Source organism: Cyprinus carpio, chromosome B19, assembly GCF_018340385.1.
Source record: "Cyprinus carpio isolate SPL01 chromosome B19, ASM1834038v1, whole genome shotgun sequence".
Taxonomy (NCBI): domain Eukaryota; kingdom Metazoa; phylum Chordata; class Actinopteri; order Cypriniformes; family Cyprinidae; genus Cyprinus; species Cyprinus carpio.
This window is the reverse complement of record NC_056615.1, coordinates 6,498,712-6,526,250: the sequence shown is the minus strand read 5'-3', so window position 1 is coordinate 6,526,250 and position 27,539 is coordinate 6,498,712. Positions and strand designations below refer to the sequence as shown.

The 27,539-nt window shown below is 40.5% G+C and overlaps 2 protein-coding genes across 2 annotated transcripts in view; one reads left to right on the top strand and one right to left on the bottom strand.

Annotated features, from left to right (window-relative positions):
• Window positions 1–27,539, bottom strand: part of LOC109085447 (atrial natriuretic peptide receptor 1-like) — a 1,054,061-nt gene that overhangs the window by 801,766 nt on the left and 224,756 nt on the right. The gene's annotated exons all lie outside the window — the stretch shown is intronic.
• On the top strand, window positions 2,079–8,976 carry LOC122134428 (C-type lectin domain family 4 member F-like). Its single transcript, XM_042744771.1, has 6 exons — window positions 2,079–2,285; window positions 6,955–7,124; window positions 7,201–7,599; window positions 7,713–7,840; window positions 7,937–8,043; window positions 8,150–8,976. Exons 2-6 carry the CDS (start codon window positions 7,034–7,036, stop codon window positions 8,307–8,309), a joined length of 885 nt encoding a protein of 294 aa, XP_042600705.1. The 5' UTR covers window positions 2,079–2,285; window positions 6,955–7,033; the 3' UTR covers window positions 8,310–8,976.

The window sequence follows — 27,539 nt, the reverse complement described above, 5'->3', positions numbered from 1 at the left end:
GCTCACTTGGGCCAAATAAAGGAAATGTGCAAATATGGCAAGTGTGGGTATTTGGACAGTGCAACAGTTTAAGAAACAACAAATGCTGTGCAAATTCTAACAGCAGGAATGTTTGATAAAAGGGACAAACTATCACAGACTGCCTCCGCAGCTTTCTGTCTTCTCCATTTCTGAAGGAATACCTCTCCACAAACACCACTGGGTTGACTGCTTCCTTTATTTCTTTTTTTTTAGATAAAATAAATAATAATAAATAAAAGGGGAGGGGAGATAAAATTAGATTTTTTTTTATACAGAATATTAATAATTTTATGTGAGCAAAATATTTATGATATAAACTGTTATTGATGTGCAAGATGGGAAAAAATACGTGTCCTTTATTTATTTATTTACTTTTTTTTTGGATTTACATTAAAAGGTATTAAAGCATGGTAGAGTAAATGTTATTACTGTGATATCTGTCATATAAAAGCACATCAAAACACTACCATTACAGTTGTACAACCAAAGTTAGTTTGGTGATTATTGTGCTATTACTATACCATAGTAAATCTAGTTACTGTGGTAAAAACATGGTAAATGTCCTGTTTACTGGTTTAACTACAAATGCAATTTGGTACTATTGTAAGTGTCCGTTGTCCCAAAAAAATACCTAAAAACTTAAGGTGTGGGTCCCATAAGGCAGTTGGTACCCCCCAATTGCCTGGCTCCACCTTGAGAAACCCCCCCAAAACCCCCCTCAAAAAACTTCATGTCAGCCTCATCAGTTGAAGACTCCAAGGCTTCAAAAAAGTGTGTGTCAGGATAAAAGAGAGGACACCCAAAAAGCATGCAGTGTGTGGGGGGGGGCTCTCCAGGTCCCAGGATTGGGAACCACGGCCATCATTCAGCATAATGAAAAGCTCGACACACACCTGTGGTCTTCATGCTCACTTGGGCCAAATAAAGGAAATGTGCAAATATGGCAAGTGTGGGTATTTGGACAGCAGTGCAACAGTGTTAAGAAACAACAACAAATGCGCTGTGCAAATTCTACAACATCAGGAATGTTTGATAAAAGGGACAAACTATCACAGACGGACTGCCTCCGCAGCTTTCTGTCTTCTCCATTTCTGAAGGAATACCTCTCCACAAACACCACTGGGTTGACTGCTTCCTTTATGTCTTTTCAGCTAAAAAAAATAAAAATAATAAAAAAAAGGGGAGAGAAAATAAAATAGAATTTTATACAGAATATTAATAATTTTATGTGAGCAAAATATTTATGATATAAACTGATATGAATGCACTGCAAGATGGGAAAAAATACGTGTCCTTTATTTATTTATTTACTTTTTTTTTGGATTTACATTAAAAGGTATTAAAGCATGGTAGAGTAAATGTTATTACTGTGATATCTGTCATATAAAAGCACATCAAAAACACTACCATTACAGTGGTACAACCATAGTTAGTTTGGTGATTATTGTGCTATTACTATACCATAGTAAAACTACAGTTACTGTGGTAAAAACATGGTAAATGTCCGGTTTACTGAATTTTAACTTCAAATTTAATTTGTTACTATTGTTAAGTGTCGTTGTCACCATGATTTTACTACAAATACAACTTACATCTTTGAACCTGATATGAATATAAAACGGATCCAAGGTCTATGGCACTTCACGTGACAGATAGAGTTATATTTTATGCAGCCTATGGTACTGACACCAAAAGTTTCCCACTGAAAGCAATGTATGTCCTTACAAAGGGGCACCTTTGGCGTCTTCATAGTGACGCTCTAGGCGCTTGATCATGCTTCAGTTTTTGACGCCTTGGGAGTGAGAATGGATTGGAATAAACTAAGGTAAGTAACTATTTCTATAAAATTCCCTAAATCTGCATGAGCAGTGAAAGCTAAGAGAGGAAGTAATACACACACACACCTGTTGTTTTCACAATTCAAGTTACTAAAGTACAGAAGTAATGATACCAAAGTGCTAACATATAATTTTAGCTGTCTTGGGTTTTCTTTTTTCTCCCATATGCATGTATTTTTTGAGGAAGAGAAACTTTTTGGTTGGATACTTTGACGATCCTACTGCAGGGATCTGTATGAACTTAAACCTTAACCCAGATGTCACTTAGGTTATATATGCTCAAGAAATCAGCTTGGACATTTTGCTAAATAAATGCTCTCTTAAAGTGCAAAAAAGCAATTTGTGACAGATGTTAACATCGGAAGAACATTTCTGTTTCACAAAAGGTTCTTCGTGGTGAAAGAAGGTTCTTCAGATTATAAAAAGGTAAGAAAGAGATGTTTTTTTAAAAGAACCTTTGACTGAAAAACTGCATAAGCCTTGGTCTTTGTCACACTCTCAAACATTACTGGAAAGTATGCTTGAACACAAGCAGAAAACCAAAAGGAATGTATAGACACTAAAACATTTCTTTTCAGGCTCACATGTTCTGAAGTTTCATGTCTACAACATGCTATGACAAAAATTACATGTGAATATCCATTTTGGCTGATAAGTTTCTAGCACAGAGGTGCAAACTCAAGTGTCTGGGCTGTTTTATCTAATGAATAAGTATGTGTTTGAACTGTATTTGTTGAAATGTATTGAAATAAAAAGCATAGTATATCAATGTATTAATTAAATTAATTAATTTAGTCTTTGTTATTAGTATTTGTAATGATAATTTAATTTTTATTCATTAGCACAGCATTATTATTTTATCATTTTTTTTATAAAACTGCAAAACTAAAAGAATCATATGAATGTGTATGTGTGTGTGTGTGTGTGTGTGTGTGTGTGTGTGTGTGTGTATATATATATATATATATATATATATATATATATATATATATATATATATTGCTTTTATGCATTTATTCAATGTGTCATTACATAACTTGAAGATTTAAAATTTTTAACAACAACAACAACAACAACAATAATAACTGAAATAGTCATTCATTAGTATTCATTAGCATTATTATTGTATTCCACATTTCTTCCTTTTTATTTCAAGGCAGAGAAGGACATTCATTATAAAATACTATTCATATTTATTAATATCAATATAATAATATGAATATAATAATATTATAAATATTAATATTAATTCATATTTATAATATGGATATTTAGTCCAGCAAATCAGAGTTGTTGTTTAAAAAATATTTTGTTGTCATACTATATAACAAGAAAGTCATAAAACAGCTCAGTTGTATTAATTGTAAGAAAACTTTGCACACACATGTCTGGTTTACTATCCTTGTGAGGACTCTTCATAGGCGTAATGGTTTTTATACTGTACAAACCATATATTACATTGCACTACACCTAAATACACCCCTCACAGAAAACTTTCAGTATTTTTACATTCTCAAAAAAACAAAACAAAACAAAAAAACTCATTCTGTATGATTTCTAAGCTTGTTTCCCAATGGGGACCTCAGTTTACACCCCCACGGTGACACGAGTCCCCATGAGTCAGTGTGTATTCAGGTTTAAGTCCCCACAAACATGTACAGGTGTACACACACACACACACACACACACACTATATTCATTACTGTAGTAAAATATTGGTGATATTCATAAATAGCTTGAAAATTTTAAGATTTTGTGAAAAATGGTACAATTATTTTTAAAATAAAAGTGATGTATTAACATGAATATCACATTTCTACCTGGGATATGTTTTAACCTAGATTTTTTTTTTTTTAATTCGCAGTTATTATTGTATAAACAAGGATAATTCACATTAAATATCAAGCCAGTTTTATACATTATCAAATATTATAGTATATCTAACTATAGTAATATTAGGATATACAAGTTTCATAGTCTCTAATTAACTGAGAGACAATATGGTAGACTTTCACTTCTGCATTGACATAAATATTAGCCTAAAATCTTCATATTAAAAGAAAGAAAAAAAAAACTGTCGCCCATATGAACAGCCTCATGTATGTATGTATGTATGTATGTATGTATGTATGTTTGTATGTACATGTGACCCTGGACCACAGAAACTTTTTTAAGTGTCAATTTTTCAAAATTAAGATTTATACATCATCTGAAAGCTGAATAAATAAGCTTTTCATTGATGTATGGTTTGTACAATAGGACAATAATCGGCAATACATAGCAATAGCAATAGCAATACATATTACTAATCAAAAATTAAGTTTTTATATATTTACAGTAGGAAATTTACAAAATATCTTCAAGGAACATGATCTTTACTTAAAGAAAAATCTATAATTTTGACCCATACAATGTATTTTTGGCTATTGCTACAAATATACCCCAGCGACCTAAGACTGGTCTTGTGATTCAGGGTCATATATATATATGTATATATATGTATGTATATACAGTGGGTACAGAAAGTATTCAGACCCCCTTACATTTTCACTCTTTGTTATATTGCAGCCATTTGCTAAAATCATTTAAGTTATTTTTTTTCCTCATTAATGTACACACAGCACCCCATATTGAGAGAAAAACACAGAATTGTTGACATTTTTGCAGATTTATTAAAAAAGAAAAACTGAAATATCACATAGTCCTAAGTATTCAGACCCTTTGCTGTGACACTCATATATTTAACTCAGGTGCTGTCCATTTCTTCTGATCATCCTTGAGATGGTTCTACACCTTCACTTGAGTCCAGCTGTGTTTGATTATACTGATTGGACTTGATTAGGAAAGCCACAAACCTGTCTATATAAGACCTTACAGCTCACAGTGCATGTCAAAGAATCATGAGGTCAAAGGAACTGCCTGAAGAGCTCAGAGACAGAATTGTGGCAAGGCACAGATCTGGCCAAGGTTACAAAAAAATGTCTGCTGCACTTAAGGTTCCTAAGAGCACAGTGGCCCTCCCATAATCCTTAAAATGGAAGACGTTTGGGACGACCAGAACCCTTCCTAGAGCTGGCCGTCCGGGCAAAACTGAGCCATCAGGGTAGAAGAGCCTTGGTTAGAGAGGTAAAAGAAGAACCCAAAGATCACTGTGGCTGAGCTCCAGAGATGCAGTCGGGGAGATGGGGAGAAAGTTGTAGAAAGTCAACCATCACTGCAGCCCTCCCGCAGTCGGGGCTTTATGGCAGAGTGGCCCGACGGAAGCCTCTCCTCAGTGCAAGACACATGAAAAAACACCTGAAGGACTCCAAGATGGTGAGAAATAAGATTCTCTGGTCTGATGAGACCAAGATAGAACTTTCGGCCTTAATTCTAAGCGGTATGTGTGGAGAGGAGGGAAAACCAGGCACTGCTCATCACCTTTCCAGTGCAGTCCCAACAGTGAAGCATGGTGGTGGCAGCATCATGCTGTGGGGTGTTTTTCAGCTGCAGGGACAGGACGACTGGTTGCAATCGAGGGAAAGATGAATGCGGCCAAGTACAGGGATATCCTGGATGAAAACCTTCTCCAGAGTGCTCAGGACCTCAGACTGGGCTGAAGGTTCACCTTTCAACAAGACAATGACCCTAAGCACACAGCTAAAATAATGAAGGAGAGGCTCCACAACAACTCCATGACTGTTCTTGAATGGCCCAGCCAGAGCCCTGACTTAAACCCAATTGAGCATCTCTGGAGAGACCTGAAAATGGCTGTCCACCAACGTTTACCACCCAACCTGACAGAACTGGAGAGGATCTGCAAGGAGGAATGGCAGAGGATCCCCAAATCCAGGTGTGAAAAACTTGTTGCATCTTTCCCAAAAAGACTCTATATTAGATCAAAAGGGTGCTTCTACTAAATGCTGAGCAAAGGGTCTGAATACTTAGGACCATGTGATATTTCAGTTTTTCTTTTTTAATAAATCTGCAAAAATGTAAAAAGTTCTGTGTTTTATTTTCTTTTGTGTTTAAATTCATACAGGTTTGGAACAACAGAGTAAATGATGAAAAAAAGTCAACAGTGGCTGCAATATAACAAAAGAGTTGTTGAAAAAATTTAAGGGGGTCTAAATACTTTCCGTACCCACTGTGTATATATATATATATATATATATATATATATTTACATGTTAGTTACTCTGATGTTATGTCATTAAAGTCTTGACATTTTTAACTTATTGGTGTATTATTGTGTCACTCCACACTGGTCAATGTCAGGCCTATAACTACAGTCAGTGTTTCAGTGTTTCTTCCTGTAGAATTATCATACACACACCCAAGGAGAATTTGATGACAAAACCAGTGAAAATTCGTGGCATCAGGGAGTAAAATACAATGTGACCTGCCTTAGTGAGGTCTGACATGATTAAATACACAGCGAGCGTGATTTCACCAAGTACAACATGATCCTGGAACAACATTCCAATCAACCAATCAGAATTGAGACATAACTTTTCAGGAAGTATCTGTTTTAGGCTTACAATCAGGGTTAGGTGCTTCTACACCCTTGTTAATTAGCTATCATTTCCACTGATTTTAGGAATATACTGTTTTATGGGTAGGGTTAGGTTTAGGGGTAGGGATTGGGTTAAGTCTATATTTTTGGACAATAATGTTGATCCAGGATCATCAAAAGATGTTGATCCAGGAACATGTCTTACTGGGCAAAATCAAAAACTCATTTACCATCATGTATCATGAGGAATTTGCTCATGAACTAGCTTCTGAACAGCAGCAGTGTGTGATGAGATGCTATGAGCTCACAGTTTAGTAAGTTTTTATTCAAAAGCCTGATAATACTTTTATAAACTTATTATAAACATGGTAAAGTCCAGCAAGCGCTAAACATTTCTTGAAGCTTTGTTATATTTTGCTTGTCAGGTGATTTTGAACTTAACACACAGACTTCAGATTAGTTTCTGTTCTTCTGTGACTATAAAATGCTGATGATGCCCGGAATAAAGTGTGAAACCAAGCAACACCAAATCATGTGACAATATTCTTCTTGTATAAGCAGACAGGATATGACACGCTGCTATACTTTGTCCATTTTCAGCTCATCTGTCTTAAAAAGACCACACATTAAAAACGCACCACTTCCATCATTTATACGACTGAGGGAAAGCCACTCAAAAATGTCTGAGAATATTTACGGCAATGTAAACACTGACAGAACATGGGATATGGACAGACGCACCAAGGCAAACCATACACCTCAACACACAGGTAAAATACAAGCAAACTTTAATTTTATTGGGTGTAGAAATTAAGAAATATTTATCTTTATACATGCCACTTTCAGGAAGTGATTCAGTGCAGATCAGAAGCTCCAGAGCAGCTGCAGTGTGTTTGTTGCTGCTGTGTGTTTTTCTGCTGACTGCAGTCATAGTGCTGTGTGTCCACGTCCATACAAAGAACACAAACCACAGAGAAGAGAGACACAAACTACTAACCAAGATTAACAACCTCACAGAACAGAGTGACCTGCTTCTAACCAAGTACATAAACATGACAAATGAAAGGAATGGATTATTAATCAAGAATGACAACCTGACTGAAAAAAGAGACCTGCTTCTAACCAAGTACATAAACATGACAAATGAAAGGAATGGATTATTAATCAAGAATGACAACCTGACTAAACAAAGAGACCAGTTCAATCAAGAGAGGAATCAACTGCAGAAGATTCTCAATGAAACAGGTGATCTTTGAACTGCAACTAAGCAATATGCTGTTACTAAAAACAAGTTTCATCATTCACTGTACTCTAGGTGGGAAATAATGAGCTAATAACTGAACTAGCTGTGTTTACAGGTGGATGGTTCCACTCTGACTTCAGCTTTTACTTCATGTCCTCAATGAAGAAGAGCTGGGATGAGAGCAGAAGATACTGTACAGAGAGAGGAGCAGATCTGATCATCATAAACAGCAGAGAGAAACAAGTGAGTGAGAGATACTGTGGTGTGTTTGTGGTGTCAGATGAAATGTGTTCCATTGTCGGTTAATGATATAAACATGTAATTGCTTAATCTATTTAGGATTTTGTTACAAAAATTACTGATAAAAGAGAATTCTGGATTGGTGTGACTGACATCGTGGAAGAGGGCACATGGAAATGGGTTGATGGCACCAGCGTGACCTCTGGGTGAGAAATCACTGAACTGATTATTATGTAATAAATGATTCTCACAGTCAGGATCATATCACGCAGAAAGCCGCTCTAAACATCTAATGCTGATCTGCTGTTGCAGGTTCTGGGCATCCAGTGGACACATAAGAGAGCCAAATGGAGGAAAACTAGAGAATTGTGCTGTGACTTATTTAAAAAAGAACCCTGAATTGATAGGGTGGATTGATGTTAATTGCAATGGTGCTTATCAATGGATCTGTGAGAAGAGTAGTTGGTTCTAAGAACAGCACATGCTTTTTATGGTTTTAATTGTTTTTATGTGTTTAGCTGAAATAAGATGTTTAGTTAAAATTAGTTAAAAAAATTTTTAATTGCTTGTTTGTTTTCAAGTTTTAGTTTTAGCTAATGATAATAACCTTGTTAAAACACATCTTAACCAGCAAATCAAGGACTTCGGGATCACTAGAAGATTCCAGGCAGGTGAGTTACAGATCAAGTCTTCAGGACTGAACACTCCTGGTCTAGAAGTAATACCTGTTAACGCCTGTACATGTATTCATTTGTAGTCACTTCCTAAAAACTGTTGTATTTTGCAACAAAGAAAAATAAATATAAATAAATAAATAAATAAAATTCATACTATTCAACTATTCCTACATATGTGGCTTACCATTATTTAGATGTTTGCTTTTTTTGAAAGCTAAACCCCAGATTGCTTTACTTTATTTATATTTAGCATGCTGTTTACATGTTACCATTATGTTATTTTCATTATTAAAGATGATGAATGGCTCCACATCACTGGTCATTGTCAGTCCTGTAGCTCCAGTAAGAATTTGAAGGGTTTCTTAAGAATCAAAAACACATCTGTAGAGGATTTGATCTCTTGCAGCACACTGTGACCTGCTTTAGAGACATGATTAAATACATGGAATAACAGAGGAATTGAAGCTCCAGAGCAGCTACAGTGAGTTTGTTGTGTTCCTCTCATGCAATGGTGTGAATAAATTTTGTGAATTTTAATTTCATGCAGGCTTTAAAAGTCACATTGAAAGAAGTCACTTACTCTAGTTTTGTTAAAGCAAAAAATTATTTTAGCTTCTTTAAGAGTTGCATGTCATGTGACTTGGGGCTTCACACACTGTCCTCAGATCAGTGAAACCACAAGGTGACCACTACAATACACTGATGGAGCATGAGATATGGACAGACGCAGCAAGAGAAACCAAACACCTTGACACAAATACAAGCAACACAACTTTAGGAGACTGAGAAAATGGTTAAAATTTAGTTTAGGGATCAATTCTTAATATTAACTATTTTACTATGGCTGTTACCTTACTAATTAACTAGTAAGTTTAATTATTAACTAACTACCTAACTAATTATTAATAAGCAGCAAATTAGGAGTTTATTTATTGAGGCAGAAGTCGTAGTTAATATTTACATCACATTTAGGGGATTTAACAGAAGCTTTTATCCAAATTGACTTATAAATGAGGACAATAGAAGCAATCAAAAACCAACAAAAGAGCAACAAGTGTTGGGATAAGTCTCAGTTAGCCTGACACAGTAATAGTTCAAAGTGAGAACTGGTCCCCAAACTAATGTATGACCAAGAACATATTTATATTTTATATTAATATATTTATATAATATTATTATTTATATAATAATATTAATATAATATTTATATCTGTCATATGGAAATTATTCAGTAAAGATCAGAAGCTCCAGAGCAGCTGTAGTGAATACTGGATGGTTATACTCTAACCTCACTTTTACCTTATTTCCTTCAGTTACTGTACAGAGAAGATCTGATCATCATAAACAACAGAGAGAAACAAGTGAGTGAAAGAGGGCGGAATAAAAAAGTAGGCCTTTTTGGAAAGTGGCATGTCTGGTTTATTCTATTGGGAGTCTGCAAAAAAGATTTCTCATGGAAATGAATTCTGGATTGGTTGGACTGACAGTTGATGTGGAGGGTGCATGGAAATGGGTTGATGGGTGGGGGTCTGTCTGGGTGAGAAATCATTGAACTGATTATTATGTAATAATAATGTTAATAATGCTAATGCTAATAATAATAATAATAATAATAATAACAACAACAATGCTAATTTTAGATGACCTTTTATATGTATTAAATAATAAAACTATAATCTATAATAATCTATAATAATCTATAATAACATTTATTAACAACTTATTTCATATTTTCGCCAAACCTTCTTGCATAAGACAAGCACCTGCTATTCTGGCCAAATTAAAGATACGTTGTGTGTGAATTTGCACATTATTATAATGTAAGCATCATTAGACCCCCTGTGTTTAATAACAATTATAATAACAATAATAATAATAAAATATAGATTTTATGCAGAGAGTTGTGTGCTTAGCAGAGCGCATCTCAGGGTCTGCTCTCCCCTTGCTGCAGGACATCTACCCCAAACGCTGCAAAAACAGAGCTGTTAAAATCATCAAGGACTCAAACCACCCAATGGCCTTTTCACTTTGCTACCATGTGGTAAGTGCTTCCTGAGAGACTTAGGAGGAGTTTCTTCCCCCAGGCCATCAGGCTCCTAAACTCAAAACCAGCCTCTTAACATCTACAGTACATGTCTCCACTTAATAATCACTTAATCAGTAAGATATTCATCATTCCCTACCTCATATTGACCTATTGACAGTGTCACAACCTGTTTGCACATTCGTGTATCTTAATATTTAAGACTACAGTATATTTTCATGCACATTTTATTTTCTATTCTATATTTAATTCTACAGTATACTTTTTATTGTATTTTATTCTTATATTTAATTGTTTACTTTTATTTCATTCTTTCATACCTACATTTATGTATATTTTCCTCTGTGTTGTATTCTTTAATAATTGCACTGTCCATGGAGCGGAACTGACTCACATTTCACTGCTGGTTATATATTCTCTATATAATCGTGTATGTGATGAATAGAAATCTTGAATTGCATCTAAGCCCTCAAAACACTTTATTTACTGGTACACTATTGCAGGATTTGTAGATTACATATACAAATGTTTGCGGTTAGTTTTAAAAAGTAACATTACATTCCTAAGGACTCTGCACTTACACTTCTTTTCACTAGTGCTCCTACTTAAAAATAATAATAATAATAATAAAATAAATAAAATAGGAGCAGACACCTTCTGATCAATGACAGAATCTTCCCATGAATCTTCCCATTATAAGGTAATTTTTGACTCAAAGGTTTTTTAACCTTTGTAATGCAATTTTTCTAACTGTATTAAATGTATATCATCTTTTCCATTTAGATTTATAAACTTATCAAAAATGTTAAATAAACAATAACTTCAGTTAAAATAATAAGATACAATCAGGAAGAATAAGTTACCCTTCAAATGAAATCAACATCAACAATTAATCTTTGCATGGCACAGAAGAGCACAAATGTGGCATTAGGGAATATTTACAGAATTTTTGACAAGTCTAAGAGATGGCATTACTGCATCTCATAATAACAATATTATGAGATTAATGTTTTTAAATGTTAAGTTTTGAATACAGAAATTTAAATTACTTTATACTTTAAAAATTAAACTGAAACTGAAATTCAAAGTCTTTGTGACTGAATCATTCATTCAATCGATTCGTTCAAACGGCTGATTCGTTTAGGAACAAAGCAAGTGACTCTCTTCATGAATAGGTCATTGAATCATTGACTAGATTTGTTTAAAAGCACAGATTCATTCATAAATGAAACAGTGCTTTGTCAAAGACTATAGATGCACTGCAGTTCAGCTGTGTAGGAACGTGCGCAAATAGTAGTCATAAGGGGGGTTTTGAGCATGTGTTTTTTTTCTAGGGGAGGTGGTGCCCTTTTTTTGGGGAGTGTTTTTTTTATTTTAATAAATGAATATATTGCGCATGCTCCGTTATAAAGGGCCTGATATTTCTGATGTTGTGCATGCAAACCTGACTTTGAAGGTTAGCTGGTTATCAAAGATTATACCAAGATTTCTGACCTAAGTTGATGGGGTAATTGTAGAAGAACCTAGCTGGATTGTGAAATCATGCTGTAGAGCTGGAGTGGCAGGGAAGACAAGAAGCTCAGTCTTTGCCAGGTTGAGCTGTAAGTGATGTTCTTTCATCCATGCAGAGATGTCCGCCAGGCAGCCTGAGATCTGTGCAACTACCATTGGATCATCTGGTTGAAATGTGAGATAGAGCTGTGTGTCATCAGCATAGCAATGGTAGGAGAAGCCATGTGCCTGTATGATGGGACTCAGTGATGTAGTGTATACGGAGAAGAGTAGGGGTCCAAGAACTGATCCCTGAGGAACCACAGTGACCAGTTGATGTGCTTTGGATACCTCCCCTCCCCAGGCCACCCTGAAAGACCAACCAGTGAGATAGGATTCAAACCAGCGAAGTGGAATCCCTGTGATGCCCAGTGATGATAGGGTGGACAGTAGGATCTGATGATTGACAGTGTCAAAAGCAGCAGATAGATCCAGCAGAATAAGAACTGATGATTTGGAACCAGCTTTTGCCATCCACAAGGCTTCCATGACTGACAGTAGCGCAGACTTATTTGAATGGCCACTCCTGAAACCTGACTAGTTAACGTCCAATTTGTTGCTGTGTGAAAAAAAAACAATGATACCTGGTTGAAAACAACTGCGCTTGAGGGTTTTCACTATGAATGGAAGGACAGGCCTGTAGGGGTCTAAAAGAGAAGTGTTTAAAGGGGTCATGAAATGAGAAACCAAATTTGCTTTGATCTTTTGGAATATAAGAGGTCTTTGTACCATTAAAACATCCTGCAAGTTTCATAGCTTAAGATGTCCTCCCCATTATAAACGAGCCATTTATTTAATCAAGCTCTAAATACAGCTCGTTCTGGATCCATGGTAAGAAGTGACGTCACGGTGCGAAGTGACGTTCCAACCATTTGCATATGACCGCCTCCAGCAACAAGACAACTACGCTCATTTCGTATCGTTGTCACGCCGCGCGCCTCACAAGTGTTCAGTCGACGGACAGCGAGTGGGTCTATGTACAGGAAAATTACAATGCCACGCAGATGTGCTCAAACATATAAGGTTTTATCATTGCAAGAGCCATCACTTCGAATGCATCACCCGCTACTAAACAGTTATGCTCAATCCACAAATGTTCTGGCTGGGGGCGTTAATAATTGGTCCATAGGCACTTTCGTTAGCCAATCATAACAGCGGGTGTTAACACTGAACTCTTAAAGGGGAAATAACCAAAAAACAGACTGTTCGAATCAAAGGATGAGAAACAGGGTGGGAAAATGTCATAATTCACTACATTTTAAAAGTTTTTTTTAAAAAAAAACTATAGTAATACTATAATTGCACCTAGGGGACCATAATAATAAAATAAAAAAACCCATGTCATGACCCCTTTAATGTAGGTTTTTTGAGCAGTGGGGTTACCAAAGCCTGCTTGAATGCAGAGGGGAAAGTGCCTATGAGGAGAGATGTGTTGATGATGTGTGTGAGTGCTGGTAAGAGTGTAAGAGAGATTTCTTGGAGAAGGTGTGAGGGGATTGGGTCTAGAGGGCAAGTTGTAGGAAGGCTGGAGAGGAGAAGTTTTGATACTTCTGCCTCAGTGAGGGGACAGAAGGAGAAGATGGGAGTTTTAGCAGCGGGCTTGGTTGGTTTGATGTCCTGTGTGTGTGGGGCTGAGAATTGACTACTGATTGTTCTAGTTTTGTCTGAAGAATGTGGCAAAATCATCAGCTGTTATAGAAGTGGTTGGAGGTGGTGGAGGGGGACAGAGGAGAGAATTGAATGTTTTGAAGAGATTTCCTCCTGGGTTTCACAGACAAGGCTTAAGCATAGTCCCAGACTAAAACTTAATTCTGATCTGTTTCAAATGAAAGTAACTTGCTCTTAAAGTATCAATGCCTTTACTTTGTCTCAAGATGGACACCGGTAATGTTTTTTTCAAAGGCATGTTTATAAAAATGACTTAAATGTCCTAATTGAACTATGACCTTATCCTGGCTTAGTCTAAGCCCTACAGTATCTGTGAAACCAGGCCTACGTGTGTCTGGAGTGCTGTTGATCTTGTTGTGGTAGTATGAAGATTTGGCAGTATAGACTTCAGCAGAGAAAGATGAAAGCAAAGACTTATACATACTCAGGTCTGATGGATCTTTTGATTCGCCCCATTTTAACTCTGCTGCTCTTAGTTTGGTCCGATGCTCACAAAGAACATCAGATAACCAGGGGTTTGAAGGGGCAGCCTGTGCTGGCCTGGAGGAGAGAGGATAAATATGGTCTAGACAAGAGGTTAAAGTAGAGCATAAAGTGACAGTTGCTGCAATCACATCCAGATGTGGACAGTAGCCCATCCAGCTCCTCTAGGAAGGTGGCTAGAATTAGGGTGGTAAATTACCACAACCTTGAGTTTTATAGGAGCTCTTACAGTAATCACATGATATTCAAATGAGTTATAATTGCATAGGGGAGAGTGGGTTGAGAATTTCCAATTGTTAGAAATGAGCAGACAAGTGCCCCCACCTCGGCCAACCTGACTGGGAGTGTGAGAGAAAGAGAAATGGTTAGCTAGAGCAACTGGGGTTGCTGAGTCTTCTGGACGAATCCAGGTCTCAGTCAAGCACAAGATGCTGAGTGTGTATTGTAAAGAAAAAGCAGAAATTAAGTCAGATTTGTTGACAAATGACTGACAATTCCAGAGACCCACAGAGAAAGAAAGAGGTGCAGTAAATGATGTACAGATAGGATGTAGGTTAACAAGATTGCATTGCCGTCTGCGTGAGCAGAGCATTGTCGAGAGACAACCGGAATGTTTTGGAAACACATGATAGAGGTGGAAAAGAGAGGACAGAAAAGGCCATTGTGTAAAGGGTAGATAAAAGTTATACTTAAGTTTGTTGCTAAGTGAAGTCACGCAGGTAAAGTCACAGGTCTTTACACTCTTCGGTCTTAACATGAGGAGGCTGAACACTTCCACGTCAGTGTACAGACATCAATTTAATACACTGTCTAATATGAATAACAATAAAACAAGAGAGAAAAGAGCTGTGGCCACCTTCTAATTAGCACAGCCAATAGCCTATAGCAGGGCAATTAAAAAAGACTGAAATGCAGCCAGAGTGCAACTGCAGTGACTGAGGTTTTAACCATGTGTTGATGAGATGGTGACAGGTGCGGCTGATTAGTACGCCGGTGATTGTGATTGGGTGTGTGAGGTTATTGGGTCTAACGAATCTGGATTATCCTTGACAGTACCCCCTCCCCCACTGGGTGGCTCCTGAGGCCCACAGCCGACGTAGAGGACACCCGTGACCCCTGGGAGCAGAATGATCAGGATGGAGGTCATGGAATTCTCTGAGGAGTGATGGATACAGAATATTGTCTCTATGCACCCATGACCTTTCTCCAGGGCCGAATCCATCCCAGTCCACAAGATATTCCAGGTGGCCACCTCGCCGGGATTCCAGAAGGGTGTTGACTCGGTAGATGGTCTCTTCTTCATCAATATCTGGGGGAGGAGGAGGGTTGTTTTGTTCGTCAGACCCTGTGAGAAAAGTAGTCAAAGGATTAATACAAGGTTTTAGGAGGAAAACATGGAAGGTAGGTGCTATATGGTAGTGAGATGGGAGCTTGAGTCTGTAGATGATGTCGTTGATCTGCCTCCTGATGATGAATGGCCTAATATTGTGGGGACTCAATAGCAAGGTAGTCAGAGTCGAATGTCCCACATGGAGAGCCAAACCTTATCGCCAGGTTGGTATTGTGGACTGGGTCGGCGACAAACATCCGCATGGGTTTGGTGTCTCTGAACTAATGATCAACCACTGCAACTTCCAATGGTTCTCCCGTCCAAGGGAACAAGGGAGGTTGATAGCTGTAGGGGTGAAGCTGGTGGTTTGCTGCCTGAGGGAGTTTTGTGTGTACTCGGCCCAGGGAAGGTAAAGGCTCCAGCCGTTCTGATTGTTGTGACAGTAGCTACAAAGATATCTCCCAATCTTCTAAATTTTTCGCTTAGTCTGGCCATTTAATTGTGGATGGTTTCCAGAGGTGAGACTTAAAGGTATTCAGAGGAGTTGGAAGAAGGCACGTCAGATGAATTGGGGCTCACGATCAGAGACGATGTCTTCAGGGATGCCGAAGTTTCAAGTCAATCAAGTCTGCTTTATTGTCAATTCTTCCACATGTACAGTATATACAGTACATACATAAAATTGAAATTGCGTTACTCTCAGACCCATGGTGCATATAGATAACACTAACAGTAGAGCCTAAAAATACAGATTAAATACAGATCAAATATAAAATATTTAATACAACTATACAAATAAGGGCATGTAAAAAAAATAAAATGGATGCAGGCGCCATACTACATAGTGATGCAGCTAGTTAGAATGCTCTCAATGGTGCCTCTGTAGAAGGTGCACATGATGGGGGCCGGGCTCTAGCTTATCTCAGTTTGCGGAGGAAGTAGAGACGCTGCTTCCGAAAGACATGGTTGAATAACTGCATTGCTGTTTCCATGGCAGTAGGTAGTTTTCTGAGAGAGAAGTTTGCATCCCTTAGAGAATCTGTTGACAACTATGAGGATGCATGTGTGAGATTCAAAATTCGGGGAGGTCTGTGACAAAGTCGACTGTGGGACCAGGGCTGGTGGGGTATGGGATCTGGAAGTGGTACCAGCTTTCCTTGAGGCAGATGAAGGGGAGACTTGGTGATTGCGCTGACTGAGCATCCTTGGACAAAACGATCAACTTCTCTGGCCATACTGGGCCACCAGTACCGGGTTTTGAGGGGTGAAAGGGTTTGCTGTCTGCCTGGATGTCCAGAGCCCGGAGAAGAGTGCAGCAAGTCCAGAAGGGTATTGCGGAGAGTGGATAAAACATAGGTTTTTTTTCCCTTCTGGACCTCCTGGCAGAGCAGGTTCCGATAGAGTAGCTTAATGGATCTCTTCATCGAGTGTCCACTGGATAGGGCCCACTACGATGGCTGGAAGGAGAATGGTCTCTGAGGGTAGTGATCGTTTGGTGGGTTGATGGAGACGTGACAGGGTGTTTGCTCTAGTATTCTTGGTTCCTGGACGGTAGGTAACAGAGAACTGAAAACGGGTGAAGAACAGTGCCCATCGCACCTGATGAGGATTTAAGCGCTTTGCCTTCTGAAGTTCCAATGATCTGAGATGGATGAAAAGCTCCCTCCAGCCAATATTTCCACTCCTCCAGAGCAAGCTCGATGGCAAGTAGCTTGCGGTTGCCGATATCATAATTCTGCTCAGCCGGTGAAAGCTTGCGGGAGAAGTATGCACAGGGATGGAGGATCAGAGGCTCTCTGGAACGCTGTGATAGAACCGCTCATACCCCCACTGTGGAAGCATCAACTTCTATCATGAACGGCCTGAGGATTGGGAAGGGCGAGGGTAGGAGCGGTGCAGAAGGCTTCCTTCAGCTTTTCAAAGCTCCCTTGGGCTTTTGGAGTCCAGGACAGAGACTTGGGCTTGTTATGTAACATGGAAGTTAGAGAGTTGGTGTTGAACACATCCTGGTATGCCCAGTATTCGGAGGGAATAGTGTGAGTTTCAGTGGGTTCAGGGCTCTTTATGGAGGTAGCACAGACGGGAGGATGAAGTGGCCGTGGAGAAGTCTCTGTGATGCAATTCTGAAAACAGTACTCACTCCAGTGAAGAGCTTAATTGGTAGTCCAGTTAAAAATGGGAGAGTGTCGAGTTAACCACGGGTGTCCCAGGATGATCTCCACTGTGGAATCCTCCAGCACCAGAAAAGAAATGGGTCTCATGAAGACACCCAATGCGGAACTTGATGGTGGAGGAGCATAATTGGATCTGACCACAGCCCAGCGGTTTTCCTTGGATGGTGAGGATATTCAAGACTCGAGCATTCTTCAAGGGTTTCAGTGGAAGTTGTTGGAGAGTGTCCCGGGATATGAAATGTTCAGAAAAGCCAGAGTCTACAAGGGCTTGTGCTGAAAGGGATACGTGAGATGACATCAATAATAAGAGTCAGGGTAGAAATCTGCGGATTAAGCTGGATAGTACTCACCACTGGGAGTGCTGGTCGGACAGGACATGACGAATCACTTGCATCGGCACTGGTGCTGGAGGTGGTGAGGCAGATGTGAGTGGAGAAGAGAGTGGCTTGACATTTTTACAGGCATGGAGATGTTGAGAGATCTTGATGGCCTTCTGAATTAAGTTTTCTAGACCCACATTGTCGTCATAAATTACCATTTGTAATCGAATATCGGCGTTGAGCCCTTGACGAAATGCGGTGAATAAGGCCACCTCATTCCACCCACTCATCACCGCCAGTGTGCGGAATTTTAACGGTGTACTCACTCACTGAAGCCGAGCCTTGACTGATGCGGAAGAGCTGATCATGAACGGAGATCTCCACAGCTGCATGACTGAACACCTCTTTGAAATGGGACATAAATGTCATTAGAGTGTGAATGGCAGGGTTGTTTACCTCCCGAATGGACTGGACCCATCGAAGAGCACGGCCAGCGAGATATGAAATCATGAATGCAATCTTGGTACGATCATTCGGGAAGGCTTGAGGCTGCATTTCAAAGTAGAGTGAGCATTGCAACAGGAAGCCACTACTATTCTCTGCCTCACTGGAGAAGATAGCAAGCCGGGCTATGGGACTGCTGAAGGCAGATACAACAGACGCTCTGACAGCCTGACCCAAATCCTCCAGTGAAACAGGTTTTTTTTGGTGGGGCTCCATGTTGAATTGTGTGGTCTGGTCTTCTGTCACAACACAGAAGAAGACCTCAGGGAGATGCCTTAGGTGCAGACAGGTGGGTAGCAGGAACGAGTCAGGTATGGAGTAGCGTAGTGAACTCAAGACCAGACAGAGTGCAACTGCAGTGACTGAGTTTTAATCATGTGTTGATGAGATGGTGACAGGTGCGGCTAATTAGTACATTAGTACTCCGGTGATTGTGATCAGGTGTGTGAGGTGATTGGGTCTGAAGAAGCTGGAGTATCCCTGACAGTGGCCCATATGAACCTACATTTAATGATGCCCTAGTTTTCTTGTCTGTTGTTATAATTATTATTTTTATTTATTTATTTATTTTTACATGTTAGTTACTCTGATGTTATGTCATTAAAGTCTTGACATTTTTAACTTATTGGTATATTATTGTGTCACTCCACACTGGTCAATGTCAGGCCTATAACTACAGTCAGTGTTTCAGTGTTTCTTCCTGTAGAATTATCATACACACGCCGTAGAGAATTTGTTCACAAAACCGGTGAAAATAAGCAGCATCAGGGAATAAAATACAAAGTGACCTGCCTTAGAGAGGTCTGACATGATTAAATACACAGAGTAAATGAAATAGTGACGCTCCAGAGCAGCTACAGTTAGTTTGTTGTGTTCCTCTCATACTAGTATAGAACTTTAAGACAATAACCAACCAAATGTATGTTTCCTGGAGAATCACTAACTTGGTTCCTCCTCTTTTGCCCTGTCAACGCTGATCTAACATGAGAAAGAACTGCACGAAAACTCATTTACCACAATGTATCATGTGGAAATTGCTCATGAACTAGCTTCTGAAAAGCAACAGTGTGTGATGAGATGCTATGAGCTCACAGTTCAGTACGTTTTCATTCAAAAGCCTGATAATACTTTCAACTTATTATAAACATGGTTAAGTCCAGCAAGTGCTAAACATTTCTTGAAGCTTTGTTAAATTTTGCTTGTCAGGTGATTTGGAAAGTAGCACATTGACTTCAGATAATGTGACTTCATTCTAGTGTGAAACCAAGCAACACCTTATCATGTGACTGCTAATATATCATTCAGCAAAACAATGCCTTTTAAGGTATGCAAATGACAATTGGTATAAGCCGACAGGACATGACATGCAGGGGCGTGTCTAGAGCATTTTAAATGGGGTGGCCAGTCTGGGGCACTGGCTCAAAAGAGGGTGGCCGGGGGTGGGGGGGTTATGGTTTGCGATGTATGTTAAAATACATCATGTATACACTCACTAAACAAAGAGTGACAGCTTTTTTAGTGGTAATGAGCACTCTTTGCAAGCTTTTTAGTCTATGATCCATTTAAAATGTAGAACTTTGTTTTTCAGCCACACACACGTTGCAAATTTTCGGGAATGACATCTGCGTATTTATGTGGGATTCACACTCGAAGTAGCAGTGATTGACACAATGATGACCAAAGCAATAGACGGGAGAAAATATGTGAAAATGGGCATTAAGACTAGAGCACCCTCACTAATTTCAGAAGCACCCTCAGTGATTATTTCTGGAACCTGGTTAATACACTTTTGTTGCAAAACTATATACAAAAATAACAAAATACAAAAGCACTTAATAAAACAATTGAATAAATGCATATTTATAAGTAAAGAACTTAACTAAAATAAGTAGGCTATTAATAAAATAAATAACTAGAGAAGGCTGACTATAATCAGCTTGCTTCCATTTAATGAGATAAGCCTACTCCTCATCTGAATTAGAAAAAAAGCGCTTCTAGTCTTCAGTGATGTAAGAGCGTTTGAGCATGTAATCTCTGAGCAAAAGCAGAGCCAATTCATAAAAGAACAATGTATATTTAAAAGCACACATCCAGTTTTGTGTGAGTGAAGGAAATCCACTTGCGAGTGGAGATTCGTGCTCGCGCATTACATGGATCACATAACATTATGCGCACTCGATATCTGTCAAATATCACGCTATAGAAACCGCCTAAAATTAAGTATAAAGAGGAGAAGAAAGCGGGGGTGGGGGGGGGGGGGGGGGGGTACCTGGGGTGGCCAGCCAAATTTCAGGGGGGCCGGTGCCACCCCTGGCCACCACGTAGACACGCCTCTGATGAGATGCTTCTATACTTTGTCCATTTTCAGCTCATCTGCTTAGATTAAAGTCCTAAAAAGACTACACATTAAAAACGCACCACTTCCATCATTTATACGACTGAGGGAAAGCCACTCAAAAATGTCTGAGAGTATTTACGACAATGTAAATACTGACAGAACATGGGATATGGACAGATGCACCAGGGCAAACCATACACCTCAACACACAGGTAAAATACAAGCAAACTTTCATTTTATTGGGTGTAGAAAGTAAGAAACATTTATCTTTAAACCTGTCACTTTCTGGAAGTGATTCAGTGCAGATCAGAAGCAGATCAGAATGTGTGAGATTCAAAATTCGGGAAGGTCTGTGACAAAGTCGACTGTGGGACCAGGGCTGGTGGGGTATGGGATCTGGAAGTGGTACCAGCTTTCCTTGATGCAGATGATGGGGAGACTTGGTGATTGCGCTGACTGAGCATCCTTGGACGAAACTATCAACTTCTCTGGCCATACTGGGCCACCAGTAGCAGGTTTTGAGGAGTGAAAGGGTTTGCTGTCTGCCTGGATGTCCAGAGCCCGGAGAAGAGTGCAGCAAGTCCAGAAGGGTATTGCAGAGAGTGGATAAAACATAGGTTTGTTTTCCCTTCTGGACCTCCTGGCAGAGCAGGTTCCGATAGAGTAGCTTAATGGATCTCTTCATCGAGCGTCCACTGGATGGGGCCCACTACGATGGCTGGAAGGAGAATGGTCTCTGAGGGTAGTGATCGTTTGGTGGGTTGATGGAGACGTGACAGGGTGTTAGCTCTAGAATTCTTTGTTCCTGGACGGTAGCTAAAAGAGAACTGAAAACGGGTGAAGAACATTGCCCATCGCACCTGATAAGGATTTAAGCGCTTTGACTCCTGAAGTTCCAATGATCCGAGATGGATGAAATGGATGAATATCTTCCTCCAGCTAATATTTCCACTCCTCCAGAGCGAGCTTGATGGCGAGTTGCTCACGGTTGCCAATATCATAATTCTGCTCTGCCAGGGAAAGCTTGTGGGAGAAGTATGCACAGGGATGGAGGATCAGAGGCTCTCTGGAACGCTGTGATAGAACCGCTCATACCCCCACTGTGGAAGCATCAACTTCTATGATGAACGGCCTGAGGATCGGGAAGGGCGAGGGTAGGAGCGGTGCAGAAGGCTTCCTTCAGCTTTTCAAAGCTCCCTTGGGCTTTTGGAGTCCAGGACAGAGACTTGGGCTTGTTATGTAGCATGGAAGTTAGAGAGTTGGTGTTGAACACATCCTGGTATGCCCGGTATTAGGAGGGAATGATGTGAGTTTCAGTGGGTTCGGGGCTCTCTATGGAGGTAGCACAGACGGGAGGATGAGGTGGCCGTGGAGAAGTCTCTGTGATGCAATTCTGAAAACAGTACTCACTCCAGTGAAGAGCTTAATTGGTAGTCCAGTTAAAAATGGGAGAGTGTCGAGTTAACCACGGGTGTCCCAGGATGATCTCCACTGTGGAATTCTCCAGCACCAGAAAAGAAATGGGTCTCATGAAGACACCCAATGCGGAACTTGATGGTGGAGGAGCATCATTGGATCTGACCACAGCCCAGCGGTTTTCCTTGGATGGTGAGGATATTCAAGACTCGAGCATTCTTCAAGGGTTTCAGTAAAAGTTGTTGGAGAGTGTCCCGGGATATAAAATTTCCAGAAAAGCCAGAGTCTACAAGGGCTTGTGCTGAAATGGATACGTGAGATGACATCAGTAATAAGAGTCAGGGTAGAAATCTGGGGACTAAGCTGGATAGTACTCACCACTGGGAGTGCTGGTCGGACAGGACAAGACGAATCACTTGCATCGGCACTGGTGCTGGAGGTGGTGAGGCAGATGTGAGCGGAGAAGAGAGTGGCTTGACATTTTTACAGGTATGGAGATGTTGAGAGATCTTGATGGCCTTCTGAATTAAGTTTTCTAGACCCACATTGTCGTCGTCATAAATTACCATTTGTAATCGAATATCGGCGTTGAGCCCTTGACGAAATGCGGTGAATAAGGCCACCTCATTCCACCCACTCATCACCGCCAGAGTGCGGAATTTTAACCGTGTACTCACTCACTGAAGCCGAGCCTTGACTGATGCAGAAGAGCTGATCATGAACGGAGATCTCCGCAGCTGCATGACCGAACACCTCTTTGAAATGGGACATAAATGCCATTAGAGTGCGAATGGCAGGGTTGTTTACCTCCCGAATGGACTGGACCCATCAAAGAGCACGGCCAGCGAGATATGAAATCATGAATGCAATCTTGGTACGATCATTCGGGAAGGCTTGAGGCTGCATCTCAAAATAGAGTGAGCATTGCAACAGGAAGCCTCTACTATTCTCTGCCTCACTGGAGAAGATAGCAAGCCGGGCTATGGGACTGCTGAAGGCAGATACAACAGATGCTCTGGAAGCTTGACCCAAATCCTCCAGTGAAAAAGGGTTTTTTTGGTGGGGCTCCATGTTGAATTGTGTGGTCTGGTCTTCTGTCACAACACAGAAGAAGACCTCAGGGAGATGCCTTAGGCGCAGACAGGTGGGTAGCAGGAATGAGTCAGGTATGGAGTAGCGTAGTGAACTCAAGACCAGACAGAGTACAACTGCAGTGACTGAGTCTTAATCATGTGTTGATGAGATGGTGACAGGTGCGGCTAATTAGTACATTAGTACTCCGGTGATTGTGATCAGGTGTGTGAGGTGATTGGGTCTGAAGAAGCTGGAGTATCCCTGACAGTGGCCCATATGAACCCTATATATATATATATATATATATATATATATATATATATATATATATATATATATATACATATATAGTTTTCTTGTCTGTTGTTATAATTATTATTTTATTTATTTATTTATTTTTACATGTTAGTTACTCTGATGTTATGTCATTAAAGTCTTCACATTTTTAACTTATTGGTATATTGTGTCACTCCACACTGGTCAATGTCAGGCCTATAACTACAGTCAGTGTTTCAGTGTTTCTTCCTGTAGAATTATCATACACACGCCGTAGAGAATTTGTTCACAAAACCGGTGAAAATAAGCAGCATCAGGGAATAAAATACAAAGTGACCTGCCTTAGAGAGGTCTGACATGATCAAATACACAGAGTAAATTAAATAGTGATGCTCCAGAGCGGCTACAGTTAGTTTGTTGTGTTCCTCTCATACTAGTGTAGGGAGTGAAATGTAAGGTTAAAATTAATGTTCTATAACTTTAAATAAGATCTAGAGGTAATATCGCGAGAACAGGGACCCGCGATTAGAATCGCGGGAGAGAATGGTCTGTGCGCAGTTGTGAGAGAGGGAGAGAGAGATGACGTACACTGTGTAATCAGATGTGGCTAATTCCTGATATTCACCTCTTTATGTTTAATAAATCAAGTGTTATGATCACCGAGCTCCCTGTCGGTGTCCTCCTTGCAACGAAGCCAAGAACCCACGAGCCAGCGCGCGGTAAGAACTGTAAAGCCTGCATATAGAAACGACGCGCGTTACACTGGTGGCAGCGCTGGTTGGCTGTTTTGTGGGGACACTTTTTTTTTTGTATTGAACGATGTGGATATCGCCACTTTAACCTGCAGAGACGTTGATACTGTTTTTGCATAACTTTTTTCACGTGCTCTTTTTTTATTTTTATTTTTTTACTTTGCAAGTTCGGATTACGTGCGTTCTCTCTCACACAAAATGGCGGACGACGAGCATGAAGCAGCTGCAGTACAGAGAGACAGACATGTTGCAGACGCAGCGAACCCACATCTGCCATTTAAAATTGACATTCCTCATCCTTTTTCTGGAGATGGTACAGAGCCTTTTAGTGCATGGATACAGAGATTTGAAGTTGCACTTAATGTCTCAGCTGTTTTCCTGGATAAGGCCAAACTTCTTCCTGTGAAGCTTACTGGTCCAGCATTTGCATATTGGCAGTCTCTCTCATCTGAAGTGAAAGCTGATTATGAGTTAACTAAAGCCAGTTTGACCACTGTTTTTGGCCGCACAACATTTTTGGCCACATTTCAGACATTTTTGAATGCACGTCCCCGTAAACCACAAGAACCTCTTGAAGTCTATGCTGCTGAACTCACGAATTTAGTGACAGAAGCATTTCCTCAATATGATGCAGCAGCACGGAATTGCGAAATATTTCGTCGATTTGTGACCGGTTTAGACCCATTGCTTCAATTGAAAATCCATGAGCATGGAGCTGTGACTTTGGACAATGCTTTGAGAGTGGCCACTCAATGTGAGCATGCTCAGTTGGCCATCAGTGTTGCTAACCCTTCAGCTGTTATGTCTGTGATGGCAAATCAACAACCACCGGCTAACACAGTGACAGCAACCCACATTACTGAGCTGGCATCAGCCATAGCTGAACTCCGAACTGACTTGCACGCCTTACGCCAGTCTCATCTACGACGGACGGATGAACGTGTGGACCAGCTTTCGCAGCGGGTTTCCAGTCTTCAGGACGAAGTGACATCTTCCACACACTCTTCACATCAGTCCTGTGCAGCCGTGGACTACGACATTGCAACACGCCATCGCCAGCCTAGCTTGGACGATCATCATCGCCGTCGAGACTGCTGCTGTACTGCACAACACACACAGAGAGGTCGACAACACCCTCGGGACGACTGCTATTCTCAACGATACCACCATGGCTACTCCGAACTTGATCAACCACCCCCAACTGATCACTTCTCCTGCCAAAGACATTGTGGCTACTCTAATTCATCCCGTAGTCATGAGTCACACATGCCTTACTTATCACAATCAGACGAATACACCCCCCACAGACATCATTATGGAAACTCCAGGTCTGGGCCGCTCGCCTTCACGGGAGCGCCGGCCCGACCTCGACCGTGAACATGGAACCCGTTATGCTCGCTCACCCTCACCCATTCCACAGTACAGACATTCCAGTTATCGCAGACATAGCTCTCCGTCGCCACCCCCCCCATTCCTATAGTTCACCAAGGTATTACACCTCCCCCACACGACATGTACACTTCTCTCAGTCTCATAGAGGGAAAGCCCCTTCCTCGCCACATCGGGGAAACGAGTAGAAGCTGTCATCGGGGACCAAATGCCAGCTTCATCCCCAATAATGGTCCACTCTGATACAGTTGGTTTTAACTCTACTCCACCCATACCTTTTATTCAAATTGCACTGGCTGGAACTGAACTGCATGCTTTGGTGGATACAGGGTCAGGCCTATCTCTAATTACAGATGACTGTCGTAGATCCATTCCAGTTTTGTCTACTCAGTCTATCAGCAAGTCGTTTGTGTTAGCGTCATCAGTTACTGGACAGCAATTGGACATACTTGGCTCCGTGACAGCTCCCGTACATATTGGAGATGTCACATTTTCCCATGTATTCCATGTAGTACGCACCGCTACTCTTCCTGTTCTCATAGGATGGGATTTCCTAATTGAGCACAACGTTACCGTTGACATAGCACGGGCATGTTTGCAACTATATAACACTTCAGTGCCTTTTTCACCACCCCAGTCACTGATTCCTGTACAAAGTTCTGCAGTCAGTGTCGCTCAGGTGACTGTCCCGCCTATGTCAGAAATGGTAATCCCAATTTCTGTCAAAGATAATGGCATAGCGAATCCTTTCACTGACACGTACGTGGGGATATTGGAACCACAGCCTCCTCCAGTTGTGACCTTAGGTGTCGCTCGAACATTGACCTCTGTTCAAAAAGGGAGGGGCATGGTTCGAGTTGTAAACCCGACTAATGAACAAGTCTCTCTTGATGCTGGATGCCCATTAGGTCAGCTTTTTTCAGTCACCGGCAATAGATATGATGAGTATGCGTTAGTCTCAGCCGTGACTGCTTCTACAGAAGATGTCCGTCCAATGCCTGAAGTGCATTTGGAGGATACGCAGTTAAATACTGAAGAACAGGCACAGCTCAAGAGCCTGCTGACAGAGTTTGCTGACATTTTTAGCTCTCATTCGCATGACTATGGCAAAACTAATTTGATTACACATAGCATTAATACTGGTGACGCTGCTCCAATAAAACTGCGCCCATATAGAACATCACCAGCTACTCAGGCTGTACTGCAACAAGAGGTGTCAAAGCTTTTGGATCACAACATCATTGAGGAGTCTCACAGTCCATGGTCAGCTCCGGTTGTGCTTGTTCGGAAAAAGGATGGCACACACCGGTTCTGTGTCGATTACAGACGCCTCAATGGTGTTACAATTAAAGATTCACACCCTCTTCCTCGGGTGGATGATACCCTTGACAGGCTTTCTGGAGCCAGAGTGTTTAGCACTATTGATTTGACTGCTGGTTACTGGCAAATACCACTCAACCCGAATGACAAAGAAAAGAACGCTTTCTCCACTGGTACTGGGCTGTATCAATTCCGTATGATGCCAATGGGCATCTCTAACGCACCGCCCAGTTTCCAACGCTTAATGGAACTTGTGCTTCGGGGTCTGCATTGGAGCGTTTGTTTGATCTACTTAGACGATATTATCGTCTACAGTGCCGATTTCCCACAACACCTACAGCACTTATGTGAAGTTTTCCAGCGATTTCGCACAGCTGGTCTAAAAC

Excerpts from the sequence above, each read along its gene's own strand:
- LOC122134428 (XM_042744771.1), top strand. The coding sequence starts at position 7,034 with ATGTCTGAGAATATTTACGGCAATGTAAACACTGACAGAACATGGGAT. Across the intron at positions 7,600-7,712 it reads GAAGATTCTCAATGAAACAG|GTGGATGGTTCCACTCTGAC; the intron begins GTGATCTTTGAA and ends CTGTGTTTACAG. Across the intron at positions 8,044-8,149 it reads GGCACCAGCGTGACCTCTGG|GTTCTGGGCATCCAGTGGAC; the intron begins GTGAGAAATCAC and ends CTGCTGTTGCAG.